Raw genomic sequence first — 25537 nt, 5'->3', positions numbered from 1 at the left:
TGACTGTGTGTTGTGAGAGCAGAGCTGTCTCACCTTGTGCGTGTGCAAGAAATAGAGAGGGAGGAAGTGAGCGAAAGAAAGAAAGGGGGATACCTAGTCAGTTGTACAAGAGCACAGATATGTTTCCATTTAAGTTTGTGCAACTGTCAGTTTCTGAATGTGTTAGGGTACAGTTGCATGTCTGTGCAGGCAGCTGAGTAATAACGGTGAAAATACCACTCTGACTATGACAGGTATATATACTGGATGTCTGATCTGTGTCACAATTCACCACGTAGATCACTGCCTGTATTCCTTTCTGACACCATGCCAGCCTGCACCCATTTTGACGGATATGTTTTACAGTATGTAATATCTTTAATATGTTTCATATGGCCATGGACTGACTGTCCAATAATAGAAACATGTAACAGTTTCCTGAATGGTGTTGGAGCAGCCTGTCAGACAGTGTGTCAGTCTACACAGGGTGCTGAAGGAGCAGACTGCTAGCTGGTGTACTGTGCTGTTACTGTAGCTACTGGGATGATTGATGAATCAGGTTGAGAGACAGTGTTTTTGACAGAGCAAACCAAGCAACCCTGAGACATGTGGTAGTGGAGGGAGTCTGGTCTAGTAGAGGGAGCAGAGTTTTGGTTCCTGTCCAGAAGCAGCCCCTAGCTCTTGTTCCCGATAGGCTCTTCATCTGTTGTAGATCTGATAGTTGGATAGGGAGAAGCAAAATGGTTGTAGCTCCAACTTGGCCTCTGATAAAGACAACATCTGGCGGCTTTATGTGAATGTACATTTGTATTGGTTTGGTACACAGACAGAAACAAGACAAAATCCCACTCAACACTACATAATCTACTTACACCGTTACAACACGTTCAATGTACAGCTCATAGAAGATTGGAATTTTCATGCTATTTTCATAAATGCTTTATGTACTCGTTGCTCTGTGTGTGTGTGTGTGTGTGTGTGTGTGTGTGTGTGTGTGGACCTCTGTCTCTCCCCCACAGAGCTCCAGAGGGAGGGCAGTATTGAGACTCTCAGCAACAGCTCTGGCTCCACCAGCGGCTCCATCCCCCGTAACTTTGAGGGCTACCGCTCTCCACTGCCCACCAACGAGAGCCAGCCCCTCAGCCTCTTCCCCTCCGGATTCCCCTAGAGGAGACCAGGAGACAGCCTGCCTACCGCCCTACAAGACCTGGGGTCAAATACTATTTGATATCTTTCAAATGCTTTGAGAGTTTGCTTTAGTCTGCCTGGAATCCCTGATTGGAGGGGGCTACATTTTGGCGACTGTTCTTTTGGTTCCATTACGCCAGACAAGCTCAATAAAGCCCAGAAAAAGTATTTGAAATTATTTCAAAAAGTATTTGAACCCAAGTCTGCTAACTACTGTCCATCCTACCGCTTCCCACAGCACAGCCGGACAGTCTTGATGGACTCTCATCATGTTGATTAGGATGTTATTGTGAGCAGTGGTCCCCTCCTCTCTCTCTCTCCAAATCCAGGAACTGTCCAGTTTTTCTCCCACCTGCCCATGTGTTTATGTTTCTGTGTGTGTGGGGGGTGGGGGGGGATAATGTGTCACATGGCGTGTGTTTCATTTTGGGGGGGTGTGTGTTGCTCCGTGTGTGTTTTGTTTGCCTGTGTGTATGAGTAGTGAGAGAGAAGGCTGAGGCCGGGTGTATTGAGTGAGCAGTGTGTGACTCAGTCCCTCCTGTGTGTGTGTGTGTGTGTGTGTGTGTGTGTGTGTGTGTGTGTGTGTGTGTGTGTGTGTGTGTGTGTGTGTGTGTGTGTGTGTGTGTGTGTGTGTATAAAAAGTGCTCTGATGATCATGGGTGTCCCAAATGGCACCCTATTTCCTATATAGTGCACTAATTTTTTGCAACAAAAAAGAGGTCTGTGCTTTAATAAAATAAAAGGCTTATTCCTTTCAAGCACACGCTTGTACACTGAATAATTACTTTGCCGGCTTGCTTTTCTTAGTGAATGAGTCATTGCTAGACTTGACCAGACCACATAGGACTTGATATGAAGTCTGATCTGATGCACTAGTGAGAACAGAAAGAAAGACTTAAAACAGGTTCTGAATAATTGGTCACTAATTTTGTTTTCGGTGTTAAAAATACAATACAATCCTAGTCCTTTGTCTGGGGAATGGATGACTACAGGGCTCTGTTCTGAAAAATGCAACGTTACAGGACTTTCAGGTAGAAATATATTTTATAGTTCAGATATGTCCTGTAGGAAAAGGAGTCATTGCAGATCTATGTATTATATTTATATCTACAACGTTCGGAATGTTTCACCCTACTGAACACAGCCGTGTTCCCATAATTCTGCATGTTGAATGAGTCGATGCCTACTGCTGCTTGGTCACTGGCTACTGCAACATAAACGGTCATGATTCATTTCTTCTTTTTAATGCAGAACACATGCTTATTAATACATTTTCACTGTAATATTGATGTTGTACAATACTGAGTCGTTATTTGCTATACATTCGTGTTAATGAAATACTGAAGACTTGGAAAATAGTTTGATGTGTTATATTATCACCTCTGGATATTCAATGATTTCATGTATACTAAGTAAATATAACAGCTGCATAGTCATTGTTTTAATCACGTGTACAAAAGTTAGCAGCTTGTGCTTCTGTAAATGTAAAGAGACTTCTCGTTTAATTAAAGAAAATAAATAAACCACGCCAAAGCCAGAACACATTTTCTGCCAGTTTATTGTGGAAAAGCAGACTGTGAATACAACACTCTAAAACGTATCTGACACTCAGAACAAGAATGTTCAAGAATCTAAAATCAGTACAAGACTAATTGATGTAGGGCCCCTATGTTTAAATGCAATTCACTTACCATAGACAGGAGCAAAACCAGGCCAGAGACTGAAACAATGGCCATGTGAATGTGTTTGAGCAGGCATACTGATGCCAACAAGCACTGGCTCTGCTCTTGCCTTCAGGTTGTTTGCCCCATAGAAAAAGAATGAATAGAATGGGCTTGGAACTTCTAACCCTGGCGTTTTTGATTGGTAAACACATGGGTACACTTACAGTGGCTGCCTGGTAATGTGATGCAATAATTTCCATGGTAAGAATGTTCATTCAAACGAATGTCTTTTTTTGCAATGTCAGTTTAATCAATAAATTACAGCACATATGACTTGTCCGCCCATAGAGTACCACAGTATGAGTCATATACCCATAAAACCTAGCGGTCAAACAGGGAAATGGTTCAAATCATTTTTCCACCATTCATCATCATTCATAGGGGATTTTAGAAACACTTAAAATAAGGGCTGTGTTTCATGTAGGGTTACCCTGGTGTGACGTTTTGATAACCGTGTAAATCTGTCTAGGACAGGGTTACTTTTATCACTATATTTGCCTGTATTTACCCACCAAAAATGAAACGCTTAATAGCTGCTAATGTGGCTATGATTAAAAAATTACAAACGCCATGATGATCTGGACGAGGCTGCCGAATCGAGGCAAACGTAAGAATCTCTGGATTAATTATCTGTTAGCTAAATGTAGTAATGAATAAAGTAGCTACATTTCTTTAAATGGACAATTCTGTGAACTGTCTTTTGCTATTTTTTTTTTCTCCCCAATTGATAGTTAGTCTTGTCTCATCGCTGCAACTCCCCTACGGACTCGGGAGAGGTGAAGGTCGAGAGCCGTGCGTCCTCCGCAACACGACCCTGCCCAACCACACTGCTTCTTGACACACTGCTTGCTTAACTCGAAAGCCAGCCGCACCAATGTGTCGGAGGAAACACTGTCCAACTGACAACCGAAATCAGCTTGCAGGCGCCCGGCCCACCACAAGGAGACACTAGAGTACGATGAGACAAGGAAATCCCAGCCGGCCAAACCCTTCCCTAACTTGGGCCAATTGTGCGCCGCCTCATGGGTCTCCCGGTCACAGCCGGCTGGGATCAAACCCGAGGCTGTAGTGACGCCTCAGCACTGCAATGCAGTGCCTTAGACCGCTGCGCCACTCGGGAGGCCCTTTTGCCAGTTTTAAATTGACACAATACCTGATAGCAAAGGTGTCAGCTAGAGATGACGTGCGGAGCTTGCAGGGATTTGTAGTTTTGCGTGATGTCTACTTTGAAGCTAATTAGCATTTTTGAACCTGAGAGTAAATAGAGCCAAATATATTGATAAGTCACCTTGTCCGAGAGAGATTTACATGGTTATCATAACATCACACCAGGGTAAGCTTACAAGAAACACAGCCCTCATTTTAAGTATTTCTAAATTCCCCTATGAGAAAAATGAATGGTGGAAAAAACGATTGGAACCATTTCCCTGTCTGACCGCTGGGTTTTATGGGTATTATGACACCTCCACTGTGGGCAAAATTGACTTGAATGGGGACGCCTGTTCTATTCATCATATTTCTATGGTTTGCCCACTGACGCTCCCCTGGTGCCCCACACTGTGACATGATGCCCTGCATGCCAATGTCTCTCTGAGTTTGAAGGAACCATGCCCAGGCCAGTGCCCCAGCTGGCACCTCTACCAGGGGCAGGGGCCTGTTAAGGAGGACACACCTTAGCTGTTTCACTCTGTTTCAAAACGTTGTCTGCCTCCTGAACATGCCCCTGGTCTTTACCCTCCTCTCCTGTGACAGTCTCCATTTATACCCATCCTTCTCTGCCAGCAAACCCTGTGAATAGATAGAGCAGCGAGAGGAGAGACAAGGTTGGCACCAGGAGAGAAGCTGCATTAATACATAGCTAGCTACAACCACTTGTGGACAGGTTGTCTAAGCTTTTGCTAACATTGTTTTGCTCAAAATCACACAGAAAGAAATCCGCTGCCCAAAGAACGCAAAATACAGAGCAAAAGTCATCTCTATCCAACCTCATGTACTGTATTTCTTTAACTTTGTGTGATATTTTTGTGTACATATCTGTCCTGAAATGTGATGGAATTTGTTATTCACTTATATTCAATAATTTATCAGACTTTAATAGCATTATAATGTGTGTACAGTACAAAACATTTAACAATATCAGATCTGAAATAGTATTTTGATTGCTGGCATTTAATTGTTGTCATCCTCTCAACTAAATAGACTAGGAAGACTTACATTGTTAGCAAATATTTATGTTAATATTTATGTAAAATTCCCTCTTTTTTAATCACTTATAATTATTTTCCTTTCCTCAGTGCACTCCTTTGATCCACAAAGGAGACAACTAGATATCAAATAGGTCTACTTCGAATTAATTTATAGTGTCAGCCATTTGAAACCAATCATGTATTATATCCTATTGTTCATATGAATATGACAGAAAAATGTATTGGGAAATGCCGTGGTCATTGCAGGTATGTTGATGATATTTTATGACCTTTTAGTGAATAAAACAAATGTCACTAACCAATTACAATTCGCATAGGGCTATTATTGTTGTTAATTTAATGTACAAATGTAATCTTAATAGTCGCTTTTCAATCGTCTAACAGGAGGCGAATATTTGTTTTATAACCTAACCTAACAGTTCTGTGTTGTTTACATTGCCAACATGTCCAATGAAAATGTTTTATGCGTCAATGATTTTATTCAAACGAAACGCTTCCTCATAAACTGAGGACCCAAATCGCCTGATTCTGAGCAAGATTATAGCCTGCCTATGTGTACACTCATTTCTAATTCAATGATAGAGACCATCGTGTGAGCGGTTACGTTCGAAATTGAACACGGGAAAGTGCTTTCCTTCTTGCTAAATGAAAGTATGTCTGAAATAAAAGTAATTTCCCCCTGACCCAAGTAATTTCATATCGCTTCTGTATATAATACGATTCAATGTATTCGGTCGCATGAGTTGAAAATTGAATTTTGAAGCACTGTCAACAAGTTCAACTCTGTTAAATCAACACGAGTTTGATAGGACTGTAGCCCATAGTAGAGAGCAACAAGGCTATTTTCAAGGGAACTGAGTGCATGTGAAACCAGCCAGCCCATCCATGTTGTGTTGCAACATCAAATCAAATGGATCAAGGCTGTTATAGAGTTACGTTCCTGAACAGAAATTGATCAGCTATATGCACATATATGTTGTCAATAGGACATTAAGTCTACACTTGTTGTATTCGACGCATGTGACAAATAAAGTTTGATTTGATTTGATTAACTTGTCGTCTCTCTACTACCTATTTGAGCTAAGACATTTGAACAAACCAAAATTGTTAAGTCTATAGCAGCGGTTCCTAACCAGTGGTACTAGGACCCCTGGGCCTACATGACCTATCCACATGGTTGATAAAAAAAATAATAATAATGAACTAGGCAAGTCAGTTAAGAACAAATTCTTATTTTCAATGATGGCTTAGGAACAGTAAGTTAAGTGCCTTGTTCAGGGGCAGAACGACAGACTAATGAGACCATAGGGATACAGGTAAAATGCACATGAGCGGGTACTTCAGGGGTACTCCGGCCAGAGCAACATTTTAGGCTATATAGCCTATACTTTCCATTTCTGAAGTCAGTCAGATAACTTCCAACACCTAGGAAATACTCTCCCATTTATTTCAGATGTAGCCTATTTTTCGGTTTATTTCAACTGCAGATGCAACAATTACATTAAGCTTTCTACTGAAGTTAATGACACACCTTTCCCTATATAGTAGGTAGACATACTTGTAGCCTACATCAGTATCGACCATATGGATTTAAATTGTTTCTTAATTATCATAGATATATAAAATACACTTTGCAGGTAACTTTCAATTGTCCTATATCTCTAACCCTAACAATGTCCGAGGACAGCAGCTTTGTTTACAAGTTGTGAATCAGTAGCATTATGACCTTAACGAGGTTGTAATATGTCTAGTAAAGACGTCGATTACATCAGCTTACCGACACGAAGACAAAGCATTGCAACACAAATTCAAAGGTGCGTACAAATCACTGTTAGCGCTATTGTCAAAGTTACCCGCCGAAAGAACTAGCGAATAATGTATTGTTACCGTTCTTGTCAGTATTCACAAGATGTAACAGTAGGCGTACAAAAGATCAATCAATCTACAGGCAATTCTCATTTCTCCGTAGGCTAATGCTTTTTCATTTATTCTAGGACTACTCAAAGGATCAAATCTCTTCCAGGTGGCTATATCACTCACAGAATATCCTATGGTTTAACCCGCGCCATTACAATCATTAGGCTATAATGCATTGCATAAATACTTTACGGATTTAGTAGCCATGTTATTCTAACACCTTGCTATCAGTAGCATCCTAAAACTGCCATCTCTGAGGTATTTTGAGGTTGTGGTTTGTTGTTTTTGTAATCCACTGTTATCAGTGAAACTATCAATTAAGGTCCATTCAATGCCACTCGACCGAAACCATGATATGGATGTTTCATTGAATCGCATGATATGCTTAAAGATAGTAAGTTATTTAGTGGTTTTGTTAAATATGTTTTCAGAAATCAATAAATGGCAAACAAGTACGTATTTATGCTGCTATTTTGCACTCAAATAAGATGCTGTTAGCGTGCCCTGACCCATTACGCTCGCGTAAGCTTTCTGCAGTGAGGGTGGGAGGGGTGGGTTAATGATATATGCCAGGGTCGCGGAATGGGTTGTAATTGAAAAAACAACCCACATGCTGCACGGCTCAAGCGGCTCCGCGGCCAGGCCTCGCTGATCAAAGTTTGGGAAGCCGGGGAGGAGAGGGCCGGCTGCAGGCAGGGACATTCCCGGAGCTGCATGGAGTATTGTGTGTTTTCAACCTGTGTTGCCAGAAGCAGAAAAGAAACAAAAACTCCATTCACTCTCAACCACAATGACAACGAAGGTAAATGTTGGTGGGAAGATATTTCCTCCATTGTTTTGTCATGAACTATATACCCGTTGTCATGACATGTGTTTATAAAAGCCTTTCTTAATGCATAGATGTTTTTGTATATTAAAGTAAATAATACATTTTTACTACAGGTCACGTAGAATTATTGTCCAAGGGTAGAAAACTATGTCATGTGTGTAAACACGTACGCGTACACACACACACACACACACACCTTTGAATCACTGTCAAATGAACTTGGACAGAGTGAAACAGTGAACAACACAGACACCATGAGAGTATATTGGTTTAGTGAAGTAACATGGAGACTGGAAAGCAGCAGTAAGGGTGTTCCTCGGTTCCCTGGGGTCATTTTAGCGCCCCCACCTGTTGCTACCTGTGAAAGGTAGGCTGTCAGCATAGAATTGGGAGCTAGAATACTTGTCTCTCTATGGCTGTCAATTTCTCCAGACAAACGCTCCAAGATTTCAAGATGTGCGTCGGAAAGACAATAAATTGGCTATACTATTCGCTAAATAAGTATCTAAAATATATTTTCAAGCATAAAAAATATTTACAATCGACGGACCTGGAATAATCACCAGTTCTGTGCAACTATTTTACAAATAACCTCAACCTATTATTACAAAAGCACGTGAAAGTAACATCGTATTTGTTGTAGGGTGGGGGTTATTCGGCTACCAGTGCTGCTTGTGAGAATTGTTATTTTTCATCAATCAGTCGCAATTTGGCCAAGCGGACCGGACAGCCCACCGGCAGCCCTGCTGACTCGGGTCAATGAGACAACACGAGCACGAAGACGAGCAAATTGAACAAAATTCGCAGAGGGCGAGAAAGAGGGATTAAAACCCGGCTTTAATGAGTGGGAGATGAAGAAATGGAGAGACATTTAAACTGTGTGTGTGTGTGTGTGTGTGTGTGTGTGTGTGTGTGTGTGTGTGTGTGTGTGTGTGTGTGTGTGTGTGTGTGTGTGTGTGTGTGTGTGTGTGTGTGTGTGTGTGTGTGTGTGTGTGTGTGTGTGTGAGGAGAGAGCTAGAGTGGGGGCAGGGAAGGGGAGTAAAGCAAGAATGAAAGAGCGATGGGGAAGAGGAGGGAGAGGGGGTTGGTGGGAGCCTGGCTGAAGGAGGCGCTGGGTATACATGTGACAAGGGGAAATATGAGGGACTTTGACAGGTCTTAAACGGTCTGGCGCCAAGGCCTCAGTCTACCGGCTAAATATAGCAGGAGAGATGATGGGAAGAGAAGAAGAAAAGATGAAAGAAAAAATACAATGTAGTGGGAGTAGCCTAAAAAATAACAAAACAAAATTACAGACAAATAAGGCTGCAGTAGTAACAATACAGTTATTTCGTAATTAGAATTTTCCCGCAGCATATCAATAACACGCGGGTCACCACAATGACCCTGAAGGTGTACTGTTCTTTCCGCACATTTTCACCTAACACTTGCAATTAAGCAAATGATATTGTGTGGACCTTACATGGCACAGGGCTTAATGCAAAATGATGTCTGTTACTTTGGGGTTACAACCTTTTTCATAGGAAATGATCTCGAGGTGTGGCGAGCACATCTCTTGTCACGCACAGGAGCAAGCATAAAGACGTAATGGGGCATATTTCTATAGGACTATGTTCAACGTTTAACCGAAATATGCTGAATATTTCCGTTATTGCCACGTCTTTCATCTCTGCTTTAACAGGTAGCATAGAACGGGGAATGCTTCTGGCATGAATGACGTTAAAAGTAATCTGTAATAACACCACATCACTTGAGGATTGCGTTTTTCTCCATTTAGCCCTATATAGTGTATTCACACACCTTGACTTTTTCCACATTTTGTTGTGTTAAAAGGGGGATTAAAATGTATTTAATTGTCATTTTTGGTCAACGATCGACAAACACACACAAAAAAAAATCGAACATTTATTTCAAAAAAATTGAAGATGTAACACTAATATATCTTGATTAGATAAGTATTAAGCCCTCTGAGACAACAATACATGTTAGAATCACCTTTGTCAGAGATTACAGCTGTGAGTCTTTCTAGGTAAGTCTCTAAGAGATTTGCACACCTGGATTGTACAATATTTGTCCATTATTCTTTTAAAAATGATATTACTAGAAATTGCTAGAAAGCCATTTTCATGTCTGCCGTAGATTTTCAAGCCGATTTAAGTCAAAACTGTACAGGCCATTCAGGAACATTCACTGTCGTCTTGATAAGCAACTCCAGTGTAGATTTGGCCTTGTGGTTTAGGCATACTTAGTTAAGTCCACAACTGAATGCATTCAACCAAAATGTGTCTTCCGCATTTAACCCAACTACTCTGAATCAGAGAGGTGCAGGGGGGCTGCCTTATCAACAACCACGTCCACGGCGCCGGGATAGCAGTTATTGTTGGGGGTTAACTGCCTTGCTCAAAAACAGAACTGCAGATTTTTCCACCTTGCCAGCTCTGGGATTTGAACCAGCAACCTTTTGGTTACTGGCCTAACAGTCTTAACCGCTAGGCTATCTGCCATCATTATTTACCTGCTGAAATTTGAATTTGTCTCCCCAGTGTCTGATGGAAAGAAGACTGAACCAGGTTTTCCTCTAGGATTTTGCCTGTGCTTTGCTGTATTCCATTTATTTGTATCCTAAAAACACTCCCTAGTCCTGCAGATGACAAGCATACCCATAACATGATGCAGCCACCCCCATGCTTGAAAATATGTAGAGTGATAATCATTGATGGGTTGTGTTGGATTTCCCCCAAACATAATGCTTTGTATTCAGGACAAAAAGTTAATTTCTTTGCCATATTTCTTGCAGTATTAGTTAAGTGCCTTGTTGCAAACAGGATTCTCTGTATAGGCTTCCTTCAGTACACTCTGTCATTGTGGATTAACTATAATGTTGTTGATCCATCCTCAGTTTTCTCCTTTCACAACCACTAAACCCTAACTGTTTTAAGCTGAACTGTTAAAATCACCATTGGCCTCATGGTGAAATCCCTGAGCAGTATTTTTGTAGTGACTTGGTGTATGTATTGTTACACCATCCAACGTCTAATTAATAACTTCACCATGCTCAAAGGCATATTTAACGTCTGTTTTATATTATTTTTACTCATCTACCAATCGGTGCCGTTCTTAGCGAAGCAGTGAAAAACCTTCCTGGTCTTTGTGGTTGAATCTGTGCTTGAAATTCACTACTTGACTGAGGGACCTTACAGATAATTGTATGTGTGGGGTACAGAGATGGGGAAGTCATTCAAAAATTATGTTAACCACTATTATTGAACACAGAATCAGTCCATGCAACTTATGTGATTTGTTAAGGACATTTTTACTCCTGAACTTTTTTAGGCTTGCCATAACAAAGGGGTTGAATACTTATTGACTCAAGACATTTCAGCTTTTAATTTTTTATTAATTATTAACATTTTCTACAAACAAAATTCCACTTTGACATGATGGGATATTGTGTCAATGACCTATACACAATCTCAATGTAATAAATGTTTAATAACGGCTGTAACACAACAAAATGTTGAAAAAGTAGGGTGTGAATACTTTATGAAGGCGCTGTACATGTGGGTACACAGAGCAAATAACTGGAGCGTAACTGAAAACCCGTTGTTGATGTAATTAGTTGTTTAAGTATATACATAGAAACCATTAACATTCTCTATGTGGTGCTAATATTTTCCCGCTCAGAATGTTTCTTCTGCCCAACTTGAACCTCAGTAAGTAGGCTAAGCTTTAACGATGAGTCTTCTATATAGTCTAGCAGCAGTATAGCGTCTGTTAGAATGCACTTCATTTCCCTGACTGGGCTACTGATTGACTCGGTCGACCACTAGTTGAATGTATAGCCTATATAGGACGAAAAACACAAGTACCAAGGAAGAGTAGTGCTTTAAAAAATGTGAGATTGATTTTAAAAAATGTAGTCGAGCTAAATCAAATAGATCTGAAATAGGCGTCATGTTAAATAGCACAGAAACTGTAGCCCTATACATAAATTCCCTAACTGTAAAAGGTTTAAGAACATTATATTCACAAAAGTAAATGATGAAACATGTTGGGCCTAATGAGCTAGAAAAGTAGTCACCAAATGTTATATCCTTATCCATTATGCATAATTGACCATCCTTAACCTATTATAACAACAATAATTCTTCAGGGTTTCAACAATTTCCCATTATTCTGATTATATTGTTCATACTAGAAATGAAATAATCACAATTTACCTGATTCCTGTAAATTAGGCCACACCATGAAGATTCCCATTTAGTTATGCAGAATAATTGATTCAGTTCAAGCCTGATAAATGCCTGCCTACATGCTATATTCTGCTCGCTGTGATCACAAAATGTATTGACAACTAGGCCTAATTAAATTCACTACAATTTTGAGCACGACTGGTGCGATAAGAAGTCTATAAAACCATTTACAGAATGTGTCTCAGATAAAAATGCTATTGGAAGCAAAATTAGTTTTGGAATAAATATCAATTCGTTTTATCTTACTGCACATTGCATAGTGCATAGTGACGGGTAGGTCTGCAAAAACAAGGGATCTATGTTCCAAAAAAGATTCCACTGTCTCTAGTTTCTTTAGAATTTACAAGTTTAAAGCAACGTTTTGGGTATTTTGCTGGGATTTTCATGTTCAGATTTAAGTAACACGTGTCTCACCACATACCACCAAGGCTCATTCTACAAGGTGTTTTTTATTTCTTTTTTTATTAGTGGTACATTCCTAATCAGATGATATGAATAAGATAGTAAGATAGCCATATAACCTTGATGCACTAGAATAGACCACAAAACAACACCAAAAGCTATTGCACCTTATACCATGTCAAAGGTGTGAAACTCTAAAAAGTATGCTACTTTTACGTATAAATTACGCATAGATTACATTTAATTTAATTCCGGAGTTTTTCAAATCGAACGTAAATCCTTCAAACTCTCAACATGCACTTTGAAAGGATTGTGTTATATTCTATTGACACTAATGCCAATGGAGCTGTGCGAACACTGATAGGGAAGAAATTTAGACATACACAAAACACCGACTCAGCCTGCGATAGAAGGGTAAATCGGAAATGTGTGGTTTGTATCAGACGAACTCATTCGGAAGGATTATGAGTTTTTGTTTCAGTTTTTATGTCAAAGTGACGATGTTCTGGGCTGAGCTAGAGCGGAACCGGTTCCACTAGTCTGCGTCAGATAAACTTCTGGGCAGACTGTTTCGTGTATCCAAATTCTTACATTTTGATGCAAAGTAAAAATCCCTCTGAAAGAGCATTCTCAGACCAAAAACTCCAGGCATAAGCCGCAGCTTTGGCGTAGATGGCTAGGGGGATTGGAGGGCGCTCGCTGCTGGTTGGATTTTAGGGTAAATATGAAGTGACAAGTGTCTGCTCTTATTGTGGTGCGTCAGCCGACTGGCGCCAAACGGCTCTTTAACCAACGGAATTCAAGTTAATCAAGCCAAGGGTCCACAGAATGGATTTCTTAAAGGTACAACACAACAGTACCAAGACCAAGTTTTTGGTCGGGTCGCCTTAGGGGTCGTTGCAATGGTCTCAAGTGTGTTATGTACTGTATGGGGTTTGACACATACCAATAAACTGTTCTGGCGAGTCAGGACGCTGTTGTGCCCTCACGCTCAGAGGAGAGACTGCCCTCATGATAATCTATTATTATAAATCATCTCATTGCTGTTTCAGGTTATGCTGAAAATGAGAACGAAGAAGGTCATATTAGCATAAAAGGAATAGTCTACGTCTATACAGTACAGTATAGGAGAGCTATCGATAGGCTACGTCAGGCTATTCCTGCTATTATTATTGTCACTATTTAGGCTATAAGGCAATCAAATAGTGAATGTACAATTAATGTGAGTGTACAATTAATCACTTTGCGTAGGTCATAACGTGAGCATGAATAATTTATTATGCCTCAAACCAAGTGAATAGGACATAGATAGGCTACACAGAAGAAAACCAGATATTTAGTTTCTGTAAGGCTATAAGCAAGCACTCACCGCGTTCTATCTGTCGATTTTGCTCTCGAAATTCATTCGTTTTCTTTTCTTCTTGCCTCGGCGAAGCATCTGTCTCTGCGCTTTTCGAATGGCCCGGGGCAGTTTTTAAAGTGGCAATGTCCGGTTTATTAGTCGCTGTCCTTGCTGTGAATCGTTCACAAAACATCAGCGAGTCACGAAAATGGACAGCCCTGAAATATAATCACTAAATCGAGTCCGATAGCCTACCATTCAGGTACGGGTGGCTGTGGACTCTCTTACCGTCTCAGCATAGTCTTTGTAAGTATATCATTACGCACAACCAGTGAGGGAACTAACTCTGTTATTATGGCCAAACCACGATCAACACTTCAACAGATAAAACTGCACGCGGATTTCTAAACAAACGAAACCAGATATAATGGCTATGATGTAAAAATGGACCTAAACTGACAACATAATCTTCACATGGAATGGAACCACAAAGAAATCTATTTGGAATCTTCGTTTTCCTGAGCTAAATTCATACTTTAAAAAATCAATCACCGGTATAGCCTACTAACTTGATTTAGCCAACCTCTACGCTATAATGAAAGCGACTAAATAGCAATAAACGTAGACTATCTATTCGGGTATTGTTTCTGGGCTGGAGTTATGCACCTCGTCGAAAGTATAAAGCGCAAGCCGACCGAGGTGATGCCTCCACCGGCCAAGATTTGAGGGCTGACCCGGTGTTTGGCTTGGAGATAGGGGTGGGATTTCCCGAGCTTTCCTGTCATTGGTTAATATTTTATTCCGTTGACATGTTTTCTTACTGCTAATGCTTCCGACACCTTGTTGTCCACCCCCCTCTCTTAGAGCCTGGCTCGAGCTGTCAAAACCACGCCTATAGAGGCCCACAATTGGTCCAGAAAGCGTAAAATCAGCAATCAAAGGGGCTTGGTTCATTAGTGTTGGGATCGAGGAAGGAAGGACATGTGAGATAGTCACAGTTCTACAGCGAACAGGGCAAGATCTAACCATTTCAACTCCGTGTCCGTGTGGAATGATTGCTCTAGCCTTCCGAGAGAGACATCTTATTTTTATCAAAGCGACTGGTGGGGAGAAAGAAGGAAACCCCGATTCTGCTCTCAAAGCGTCGCTGCTTCTTTATCTTTGACTGATATTGTTACTGCAATTCGTGGAGGTACAACCAACTGGAGATTACTTGTAGTATAGGCTAGTTCCTATCAATTCATTTCTTTTCAGATAATAACCATCTATAACGCGTCTATTCATAGGCTTGCTATCTGGCACCGTATTCGAAATTACTTCTGTATACTTCTTACAGAAATAAGACTGAAATAAATTATTCTGGAAACGGACATACTATTTTTGCCCAGGGGGGAGAATATCACTGTATATCATCATTTCACTTCGATATTTTGGATGCACCGATGAGAGATCCAGTTTTCACAGGGACTGCCATGGCTTATCACCCTTTCCACGCTCACCGGCCGACCGACTTCTCCATGTCAGCTTTCCTAGCGGCCGCGCAACCCTCCTTCTTCCCGACGCTCACTCTGCCACACGGGGCTCTCACTAAGCCCATGTCGGACCATCTCGTCGGAGCCGCGGAGGCAGGGCTCCACCCGGCTCTCAGCCACCACCATCAGGCGGCTCATCTCCGCAGTTTGAAGAGCCTGGAGCCCGAGGAAGAGGTGGAGGACGACCCTAAAGTCACACTGGAGGCCAAGGATCTATGGGACCAGTTTCACAAAATAGGAACGGAGATGGTTATTACCAAATCTGGAAGGTGAGAGTGCGCTCTGACAATTATTGCCAGCGAAGCTGACTACAGCGTCATGGTTATTCTCTGTCCATCAGTGGCGATTTTAGCGTGTACATCTTGGTGGGACAAACATTGTCCACACTGTATAGGCTTTGTGTTCAGATGTGCATTGTGTTCAGATTTATTCTGTAACGCTACAGCCAGATTATGGCGAAAGCAAAGAGGGTACGAAAGAAGTAGCTACATTTATGATTACAGGTAATAGTCCAGGCCCTGCTAGGCTAGACGGGCTCGATGGGATTGTGTTTTTCATTGCATGTTTTTTTAATTTATAAGCCTAGTTTATCATCGAAATAAGTTAATTATTTAACTTAAAAGTGATAAATACAATCAGAGTTTTCTTTATCATTGTGACCTGACTTGATAGCATTTTATTTAGTTTTGATGGTACGATTATACTGAAGTTATAATCAAGTTTGGAGCGTCTGACGGTTAAGGATATTTGACATATTTTGAAAATGTAGAATTTAGTTTAGGCTAGTAGTCTTGCCAGAGAGGGAAAAAACTCCCCTGGCTTTAGTCAGTAAGACGAGAATAGCATATGGATCAAACTGCATTCTGTCATGACAGTTGAGCTTCTGGATTTTGTAAACAGACTGTCAGACTTGAAAAAAGAGGATTGTGATTTAACCTGATAGTGTCATATCATAAATATATTTCACTCGGCTGATTGCAGACGAATTCCCAAATATTAGAATTAACAATAGAAAATAAATACAAAGTACTTTTAAGTAGGCTATTAGGACCTACACCTTATTCGTTTTATTTCCTACAACTATCATGGTATTTGCAAAGTTGCATGTACATCATTCGATGGAATTCTTTTATTATGAATGACAGTTCTGTCAATGAATATTACTTTATAATTTGCCTATATCGATGACTTGGTGTTGCATTTTCCTGGACACGAAGAAGAGAGAGAGAGCAAGTCGCCTATTGACGTCTTATTACAATGTTATTGACAGATTTATGGGTCTTGTCTGACAACATTAAATGTCATATTTGTATGAATAATCCTACATGGAGTTAATTCCACGCATATTTGTCTGTCTTCCAGGAGAATGTTTCCTCCGTTTAAAGTCAGAATAAATGGGCTTGATAAAAAAGCCAAGTATATTCTATTGATGGATATAGTCGCTGCCGACGACTGCCGCTACAAGTTCCACAATTCTCGCTGGATGGTAGCGGGAAAGGCCGATCCAGAGATGCCCAAAAGAATGTACATTCACCCGGATAGCCCAGCTACGGGAGAGCAGTGGATGGCCAAGCCGGTGGCTTTTCATAAACTAAAGCTGACCAACAATATCTCGGACAAGCATGGATTTGTAAGTACTGTATGTTGACTTTTATTTACATTTAAACACGCAATTGTATTTCTGATGGATAATAATAAATTACACACATTTTATAGACAATATATTTTAGGTTTGGTGTAACACAATGTATTTTTTGAGCGAGATATTTCTATAGTTCTTGAATATTCTCATTCTATTTGCAACATGATTTTAGTAGGCCTAACGTATTGCCACTGTATTTTTCCCAATAGATGGCTTAGTATTGCCAGGCTGTTGCCAGGACATTGTTCAACTCGATGTCTACAGGCCTCTTTCCAAATATGATCTCCCAAAATGTCTAAAGCGTCATAAAAGTAGCCTATAAATCTAATATCATGCTCTTGTTGGTAGAAATAGTCATGTAACGCAATTACACATTTATAAAACTGAGTTGTGCACGATTGTGGAAGAGGATTGTATTCATGATTCAAGTATTACATTTGCTATTTTTTAAAAGCCTCATTTAAACGAAGAGGAAGTTCGTGAGAATTGGGGATTATGGACTTCAGAAATCAGGTCAAGGAGACCGGGCAGAGTGGAAATCGGTTTGGATAGGGCGAGTCTCTGTGGCGTCCTTTCGGTTTGATAGCTTTGCTCCGATCTAGCCTCACTGCCTTGAGTCAGCTTGAGCTGCGTGGAATAAAAACAGTGTATGGATGTAGCCTGTACTCGAACTCCAAGGCCGTGCCTATTCGTGTTTCGCCGTCGGTCCCTGAAGTGCTTTTTGTAGCCTACAGTAAAAAATGATCCGCGGAGAAGAGGGAAATGATGGATGCCACAATAAGTAGGCTATATAGAGAGAAGCTGCAGCGTGTGTTCAATGATCCTATGTGCAGACAAACCGACTGTAAACAAATGGAACATTTACATGCCAGACGCATCCAGACGTTTTTGCAAAATGTTGCAGGCAGTGTTTTGATAGATGTAGGCCATAGGCTATCCAAAGTTTACATTTAATTATCCAGCCACTGTGTACAGGCCTACGTATTGTTGTAGTTAATGAATGTATAGAATATACATGTTATAAATGTTATCAGATACCCAGTAGGTTGGCCAGCAGATATGACAATGCAAACATTACATTAACTGTTTATCTTTAATATTGTTTTGTATCTCGATCTGAGTTGACCACAGGTGTGTTCTCTTGCATTTTGAGAATACACACCAGGCCCAATTCTAAATTAGACCTAATCACTGTTATGAATAATAATGATACTAGGCCCAGTAATAATTAGTATAAGAAATAATAATACCATATTTTAATCTCATTTTATAGTGTTAATCACCTACGAGTTATTTTGAGATAGGCATATCATCAGATGGTCTCGATGAAACGCTAATAATTCATTTTTTCCCATATTTCCACAGACGATTCTTAATTCCATGCACAAATACCAGCCCAGGTTTCATATCGTGAGGGCCAACGACATCCTGAAGCTCCCCTACAGCACGTTCAGGACTTACGTGTTCCCGGAGACTGACTTCATCGCTGTCACAGCTTATCAAAACGACAAGGTCAGCAATGTAATACAGTAGCCCATACAATACTGTACAATACAGTGGAATTTAACATAGGCTACATTCATGTTCGTGACCATGAAAGAACCTCGCCATAAGAGGTTGGCCCTATATTCACACAAATGCCACGATTTTGTATCAGCAAAGGGTTAATCTGAGGTTCAATTTTGATTTAGTTTTGTTTGTTTTTTATGCTGTGAATAATTGGCTCATTTGTGGAATTAGATGGCCTCACTCGTTTGTTTAACCTTGTTGCATTTAATGATCTTTGTTTGCGAACGTTAAAGGCATACTTTACAGTGAAACCGCTTCTGCAGGGTTTTTAATCTGTAGGACTAAATGCACCTGCTCAATCAAACCGCATGTTGGTCATCATTGTCAAATGTTATGGTTAACCTTACGTAACCAGTTTAGCCTGCAATTGCAGGCATATATTTGACTAGTAAAATACGTATTTGAAAAGGTTGGCTATTGCTGTTGTCTTTCCGTCTATGAGCTATGGACGATATGCTGCTGGCTACAATACCATTCAAATCTAATTAGATGGCGCTTCTTTGGACACTGACACCATTTGGTTAAAGACTGATTTCCCCATGGTTATTCAGGGTGTCAGTAATTCCTAAGTTTGATGGTGAGTATTTATTTTAGTTGCAGTCTAAAATGATCTAGCTCCCTGCGCCCGCTCTCCTCTTCCCCTCCATGAGTCTAATTGGCGTCCGTGTCAGAGGTGGTCTTGTTGCTATCGTAAAGTTTATGACAAAGAGTCACAATCGATTAGAAGGCACTAGCCTCGTCAATTTGTCCGCGAACTACACAGTTTCGGAGGCTGCCTGCGCAATCAAAGCGTGACAGATGGGGAACAGTGACTCCCTGATTGGTCGATTCACGAATTCCTCAAGAGTTCCATACAAGGCGAGGAGGGGAAAACACCGGCCTCTCAAACAGGACAAACCCCGTATCGAAACATTTAGGCCAAGCGGCGTGTACAGCGGTTCCAGTGACAGGGTTGGCTTTAAAGCCCATGCAGTATTTTTTCCAGACATGCCTTGCATGACGCAGCCCCCACTCAGCTCTCCCCCACTCAGCTCTCCCCCTCTCTCACTCTCTTGGAAAAGAATGGATGGAGAAACACTGTATGGTTCTCATGGGGCTCGTGAGAATAACGCCTCGTCATTAAACCCCTATTAATAATGCAACATCTACCGGGGCTTTCTTTCATCGGAGTGTGTTCTGTTCGGTGTGTTTAACGGGACACTATGTATGTGGGAGAAATATATCAGACTAAATCAAGTGGAGAAAAACACGTGACCCTATATATAGGTCAAGACATTATTCGGCCTACCATAGGCCTAACTGGACCTATATGCCCATAGGCCGAGTTATGGGGCTAATACTACTACTAGTACGACTAATACTACTAATAACAATCATTAAATGTAACGTCTATGGTTAGGCCTATTTGTCATTGTTTTTCTCGTTTATCTTGTGTACACCCTGCACTGTGTAATATATTTTCTCTCTCTCCTGTCTACAGATCACACAGCTGAAGATCGATAATAACCCTTTTGCCAAAGGATTCAGAGACACCGGAAATGGAAGGAGAGAGAAAAGGTAAGCATAGGTTATATCCATTCACCCATCACACTGTGTAGTCTAGCCTAGTTCTATAGACATTATATGATCATAATACGATCATATGCATTGGTCCTATGTTACGCATGTTTTAACCATGCCCCAACGTTATTCCTTAATCTGTTTATTAGTTAACAAAATAAAAATGACAAAATGCATGCTATTCTCAACTCTGATGTAGGCTTATCATTGAATGTAGGTCGGCCTAATGCTGGCATCATGTCATGTTAATGGTGTATGGATGCCTTACTTGAATACATGTACCCACTATTATTAAAAGGGAACCGTTCAACTCTAGGAAACAGTTGACTCTTCCCTCTCTGCGGATGTATGAAGACCAATGCAAAGCAGACCGAGACGGGGGCGACTCTGATGCCTCCTCTAGCGAGCCAACAACTGGCCGAGAAAGTGCGCACTCCCCAGTCGGACCTGGATCCAGCCCGCTTAGGTTCAGTCGAATCAGCCGAGGTAAAATAAATTATATTAAACCTAAATCTCAGTTTGTTTGATAAGCTTAAACATAATAATGCAATTGTGGCCAATGGCATTTAGACTTATGGTGGCTGAACGATGTAGGCTATAGGCCAAATCCTCTAGTAATTTAGCCTGTTTGAGAGAATAGGCTTTAGGCCTATAACCAATAGTGTACGGTTTGTGATAACTTCATTTCATTTATTATGTCAAAGTATTAGATTTACATAATACAATTCATGTGCAACACAAAATGCAATTTACCAAGAAAACACAGTAATTGTACATTTTCTAATTACAAAATGTACTTTGATCGTTTTCAGCAGCTCATGTTCTTTAGATTTCCAATGTTCTTTCGTGACAGGCTATTTGTTCAACTCACTTATTATTGAAATATGAAATAACTGTTTCCTGCTGTAATGTATAGACTTAATCAGGCTATTTGACCATCGAAAAACACTAACTTTTGACTGCTCAACTTTCGATTCATAACTGAAGTCTATTTAGTCTTGGGTAAAAATACAACACAAAGCCACATGTTAATGGTCGGAGTAAGCCTTGGGCTGACATGTAGGAAGGAAACGGTTAGACAAGGCATGTTAACACTAAATCATGACTGTACACTTAAAATAATCACTTACACAGTGTGTGTGTGTGTGTGTGTGTGTGTGAACGTTGTAACCACTGCCGTTTCAACTGCTATTTTACTTTCCATTATTAATGATATATTTGTATTTATTTAAGTCTGAGTATGGCATGGAATTTTGTCAGTTATTTTACATTTAGGCCCACCAACATACAGCTAATTCTGACTACAACTTTTTTTTTATAACAGATGATAAAACCTGTACTGACAGTGAACAAGAACTTGATCATCTGGATGAGCGTTGTACCGCATCTAACAGCCCTGGACCGGAGCCGCCCTCTCCCTTCAGCCCGTGGTGCGAGGACCGGGTGAACGATAAGCCGAGTCTGGACAAGAAAGACGACTATCCGGGCTCAAGGAAGCCGAGCAACTCCATATTCAGGAACCTTGAGAAAGGAGACAAAACGGAGAACAGGCACAGGAAAGACACTACAGATTCGTCAAAAAAAAACACCACAGACAGCGGCGGGATAAGCGCTAGCAAGGAAAGTTTCTCCCCGCTCATGGTTCAAACAGAGAGCCCCTCACACTTTAGCGCGAGCCACCTGCAGAGTCTGGCCCTGTCTGGCTTGCACAGCCAGCAGTTTTTTAATCCCATGAACGCCGGACAAATGCTATTTCACCCTGGACAGTTCGCTATGGGCCCAGGAGCGTTTTCTGCCATGAGCATGGGACATCTATTGGCGTCGGTATCTGGAGCAAGTGGTATGGAAAACGGCAGCCTCTCCGCCCAGGGCACGGGAAACCCTTTCCCCTTCCATCTGTCGCAGCACATGCTCGCCTCTCAGGTAAGGGAGACTTTCATTCTACACAGCAACAAATTGTTTGTTTGAACTCGGAGATCACTTATAGGCCATTATATTCGTTTGACTTTAGGCCTAGAATAGGCTTTGACCAATACAATAAAATAAAATCGTATTGATCACATACACATGGTTAGCAGATGTTATTGCCAGTGTAGCGAAATGATTGTGCTTCTAGTTCCCGACAGTGCAGCAATATCTAACAAGTAATCTAACAATTCCACAACAACTACCTAATACACACAAATCTAAGTTAAGGCACGAGTCATACAAGTATGTCCAAACTTAGTGCCAAAAGTCCACTGTAGACGCTATGCTTTGTACCATTTAACTGGCTAGATTCAGCAGGCCCTATTCTGGGCAGAACTCAATGTGTCAGTATGTTGTTGGATTATCAGGTCACTGCCACTAGGCCTAGGGAAGCTTGGGTCTCTTGCACGCTTACCATAGTGAGGACGCATGCTGGCAGAATAGCGACAAAAAAGGTATAGGCCTATATATATATTATTATTACCATTATTTTGAACAACAGTTTTGTTAATTGTGTTTCAAAGCAGTCTGATATTTGTTTCAAATGACATGCTTTAGAAGAGCACCCATAAATCAACCACTCAGGAAATGTGTGGGTGCAAAAACGCAAGGCCTTGCTTTTATTTACCCCCCTTTGGATTGGGAATAAGCGTTCTCCTTTTTAGCATCCAATGCGTATTGCCTTCATTATTCTAAGGGGTTCTTTAACATCGGAGAAGATTACTTCCTTGTAGGTTTAATTATTGAAGTGAACTAGCTATTCAGGCCGTGCATAATTTGGTCGTTGAGCGGGTTCCCCAAGGTTCAGTAGGCCTAGTCATTTGAGTAGGCTACATCATGGTCTGAATATATCACTATCACCAACACGGTCCCAGCACTTAACTGCCATTTTCTCCTGTCTGATTTCAGGGCATTCCCATGCCGACCTTTGGAGGCCTGTTCCCATACCCATACAACTACATGGCTGCTGCTGCAGCCGCGGCCTCCGCCATGCCCGCCAGCACTACAGCCAGCTCGCTCTCGAGGAATCCCTTCCTCACCAGCTCCCGCCCTCGGCTCCGGTTTAATCCTTACCAGATCCCGGTGTCTATGGCCCAGAGCACAAACCTACTCACCACCGGCCTGCCAGGCGGCCTAAACCCCGGCTCCGAATCCTCCAAATCGGGCAGCAGGGAGACGAGTCCCGTGCCTGATATCCACAACAACAAAGCGGGGTCGAGTCATAGGACCAGCTCTCCCAAATCGATGAAGGACTCTATCAATGAGCTCCAAAACATCCAGAGACTAGTGAGCGGCCTGGAGAGCCAGAGAGAGACGTATCCCCCCAGAGACTCCCCTAAGTGATCTCACTAATGGAATAATATATTCCACCACGACTTGGCTTGAAAATCAGAGGACTTTATTAAACATTTTGTACAGCACATTACGCGAGGAAATGGCAATACCGGCCTACCTTTTCTCGCGCCTGGACTGAGCAAGGAAGCAGGGAATGAAGGAGACAGAACCAGCGTCAACGCCTACTGTTACTGTGTGGGGTACGCTTTCAATTTTGTAGGAAATTGAAGCATCGAAATAATATGAAAACCAAAAGTGGGCACTGAATTTTTAGGCTGCTGGCTAAAACTTGAGTACACAGAGAGGATACCATACCACAAGGAGGAAAACCTACTAAGAACATTCTTCATGTAGAACATATTGATGTTAAAAGGACAGTGGAACGTCGTGGCATTGTTTTTAGGGACTGAAGAAAGAAAGAACTTTATCGAACTATAATCAATAGACGTGCTTTTGATTTATGATGAGAGCACTGCAACAGCATAAGTACTGAATGAACATGGGTGTGCAACATGGGTGTGCAACATGGGTGTGCAACATGGGTGTGCAACCTGTAGAATGACAGGAAAACAAGCTACATCCAAAAGGTTTTCAAAACATAGCCTATTTCAAAAGGGATGGATAAAATAAACATTCCGTTAAAAATAATTGATAGAAGAAATCTTAGGCCTATCATTTCTGCCAGAAAAATGTTTGAACTATTTATGTAATTAAAAATTAATTATGTAAATAAGCTATAAAGGAATCCAAGAATATGCAATTGGTATTAATTTATTCAAAACTGTACATTGGCGTGTATATAATATTTAGAGTTTAACTCATTGCTTTTTATTATTTTTTTATTTTACATGAACGTATAGGCCTTCTGTAAATGAAAGCTATTTAGCGCTTGTTGGTTTGAACCAGAACGTCTTTAAATGTAATGCACAGGCATAGCTGATTATCTGCCTGTGACACGTGAAGGAAACAGACATGTGTGCCATGTTTATCTGCAATCTCTGTCTGCAAAAACTAATATCAGAAAAGAGAGAGAGAGAGGGAGAGGGAGAGATAGATGGAGAGAAAGCTGCCTATTTGTCACATTACCTGACTATTATCTGCAGGAGAGGCAGAGATATAGAAAAACCTCAGGTCATTTCACTCCACAGGAGAGGATGATAACATGTATCTTTAAATGGGGCACAATGCATATCTATATATACATATATTTAACTTGAAAGCTTATCTCGTTCATGCTGGTTGTCCGGGTAAATTCATTTTTTTGTTGAATTATCTCAAAATTTCAATAAAAAAAAAAACAATGTGTTAAAAAGTTTTGTTCACTCATATTTTGTATCTACTGGATACAGTTAAAGTACGTTTGAAATTCTTAATATTAATAATAATAATTTAAATTAATGATTAATAAAGCTGCCTACTTGGCTACCTATTACTAGTATTATTATGTTATAATTATAGCCGAATTATTATCTCCCAACATCAGATGAATGATGCCTCTAAATGAATGATAATACCGCCTTACAAAATAGAACTTAAAATGGTCAAAGACCTGAAACACACACACACACACACACACACACACACACACACACACCACACGGTTTTGTGAAACATGACCTCAGTAGTTCACTGAGTGTATGGCGCCCTCTGTTGGCAGTATATTTGAGGATAAAGTGTAAGTTCTTTATCAGTGATGATTGTTTAACAAATTCAAACGAAATATTATGTTACATTATACCATTTTGAAAAAGGCAAATCAATATATTGTAGGTTTCTGTTCATAAGAGCAATGTAGCGTGTGTAAGTCAATTTATTCTTATAATAATTAGTCCTATAGGCCCATAATTGTCATATTTTCATTGCGTTGCAGTTGAATAGAAGCACGTGAGTGATGACATGCAAGACATTTATTTTTAAACTGAGCTACTGTTAGTGTTTCTATCAGTGCTTCCTGTAGTATTGTCTGTATTCTACTATTAATAGAACCGGATAGTAATATAGGAGTATTTATAGGAGGGCGAGACACGGAAGTTCCGTCTCCTCCTCTCCGCTCCAACCGCACATATCCTCTGCACTTTCAATGGCACTTG

At 40.7% G+C, this 25537-nt stretch overlaps 2 protein-coding genes and 1 long non-coding RNA gene across 9 annotated transcripts in view; 2 read left to right on the top strand and 1 right to left on the bottom strand.

The window, feature by feature from the left end:
- The window catches only part of LOC106581027 (BCAS3 microtubule associated cell migration factor), a 339535-nt gene extending 336828 nt beyond the window's left edge, over positions 1-2707 (top strand). For all 4 annotated transcript variants that reach the window (XM_014162693.3, XM_045703733.2, XM_045703732.2 and 1 more), the window contains one exon: positions 999-2707. In XM_014162693.3, the coding sequence (XP_014018168.2) occupies positions 999-1147 (149 nt within the window). In that variant the 3' untranslated portion in view covers positions 1148-2707. The remainder of the gene's footprint in view (positions 1-998) is intronic.
- LOC106580996 (uncharacterized) lies at positions 2708-14568 on the bottom strand. The gene is made up of 4 exons (XR_001323006.3): positions 13869-14568; positions 13446-13557; positions 7626-7752; positions 2708-4679 (listed from the first exon to the last, which is right to left on the bottom strand). It is a non-coding gene; the product is annotated as an uncharacterized LOC106580996 (long non-coding RNA).
- Positions 14569-14720: 152 nt separating this feature from the next.
- Positions 14721-24762, top strand: LOC106580995 (T-box transcription factor TBX2b). Of its 4 annotated transcripts, none has more exons than XM_014162630.3 (7): positions 14721-15642; positions 16736-17012; positions 18381-18527; positions 20065-20141; positions 20443-20630; positions 21469-22067; positions 23022-24762. In XM_014162630.3, exons 1-7 carry the CDS (start codon positions 15284-15286, stop codon positions 23454-23456), a joined length of 2082 nt encoding a protein of 693 aa, XP_014018105.1. In that variant the 5' UTR covers positions 14721-15283; the 3' UTR covers positions 23457-24762. The 4 variants fall into 4 exon arrangements, with proteins under 4 accessions (XP_014018105.1, XP_014018107.1, XP_014018106.1 ...); XM_014162632.3 differs by having other exon boundaries at positions 14722-15642; positions 20461-20630; positions 23022-24761; XM_014162631.3 differs by having other exon boundaries at positions 14723-15642; positions 16736-17003; positions 23022-24761.
- The last annotated feature ends 775 nt before the right edge of the window (positions 24763-25537 follow it).

This window comes from Salmo salar, chromosome 20 (genome assembly GCF_965601325.2).
Source record: "Salmo salar chromosome 20, fSalSal1, whole genome shotgun sequence".
In the NCBI taxonomy this organism is placed as follows: domain Eukaryota; kingdom Metazoa; phylum Chordata; class Actinopteri; order Salmoniformes; family Salmonidae; genus Salmo; species Salmo salar.
Note: the sequence above shows the minus strand (reverse complement) of the source record. Positions and strands in the feature narration are given on the sequence as shown.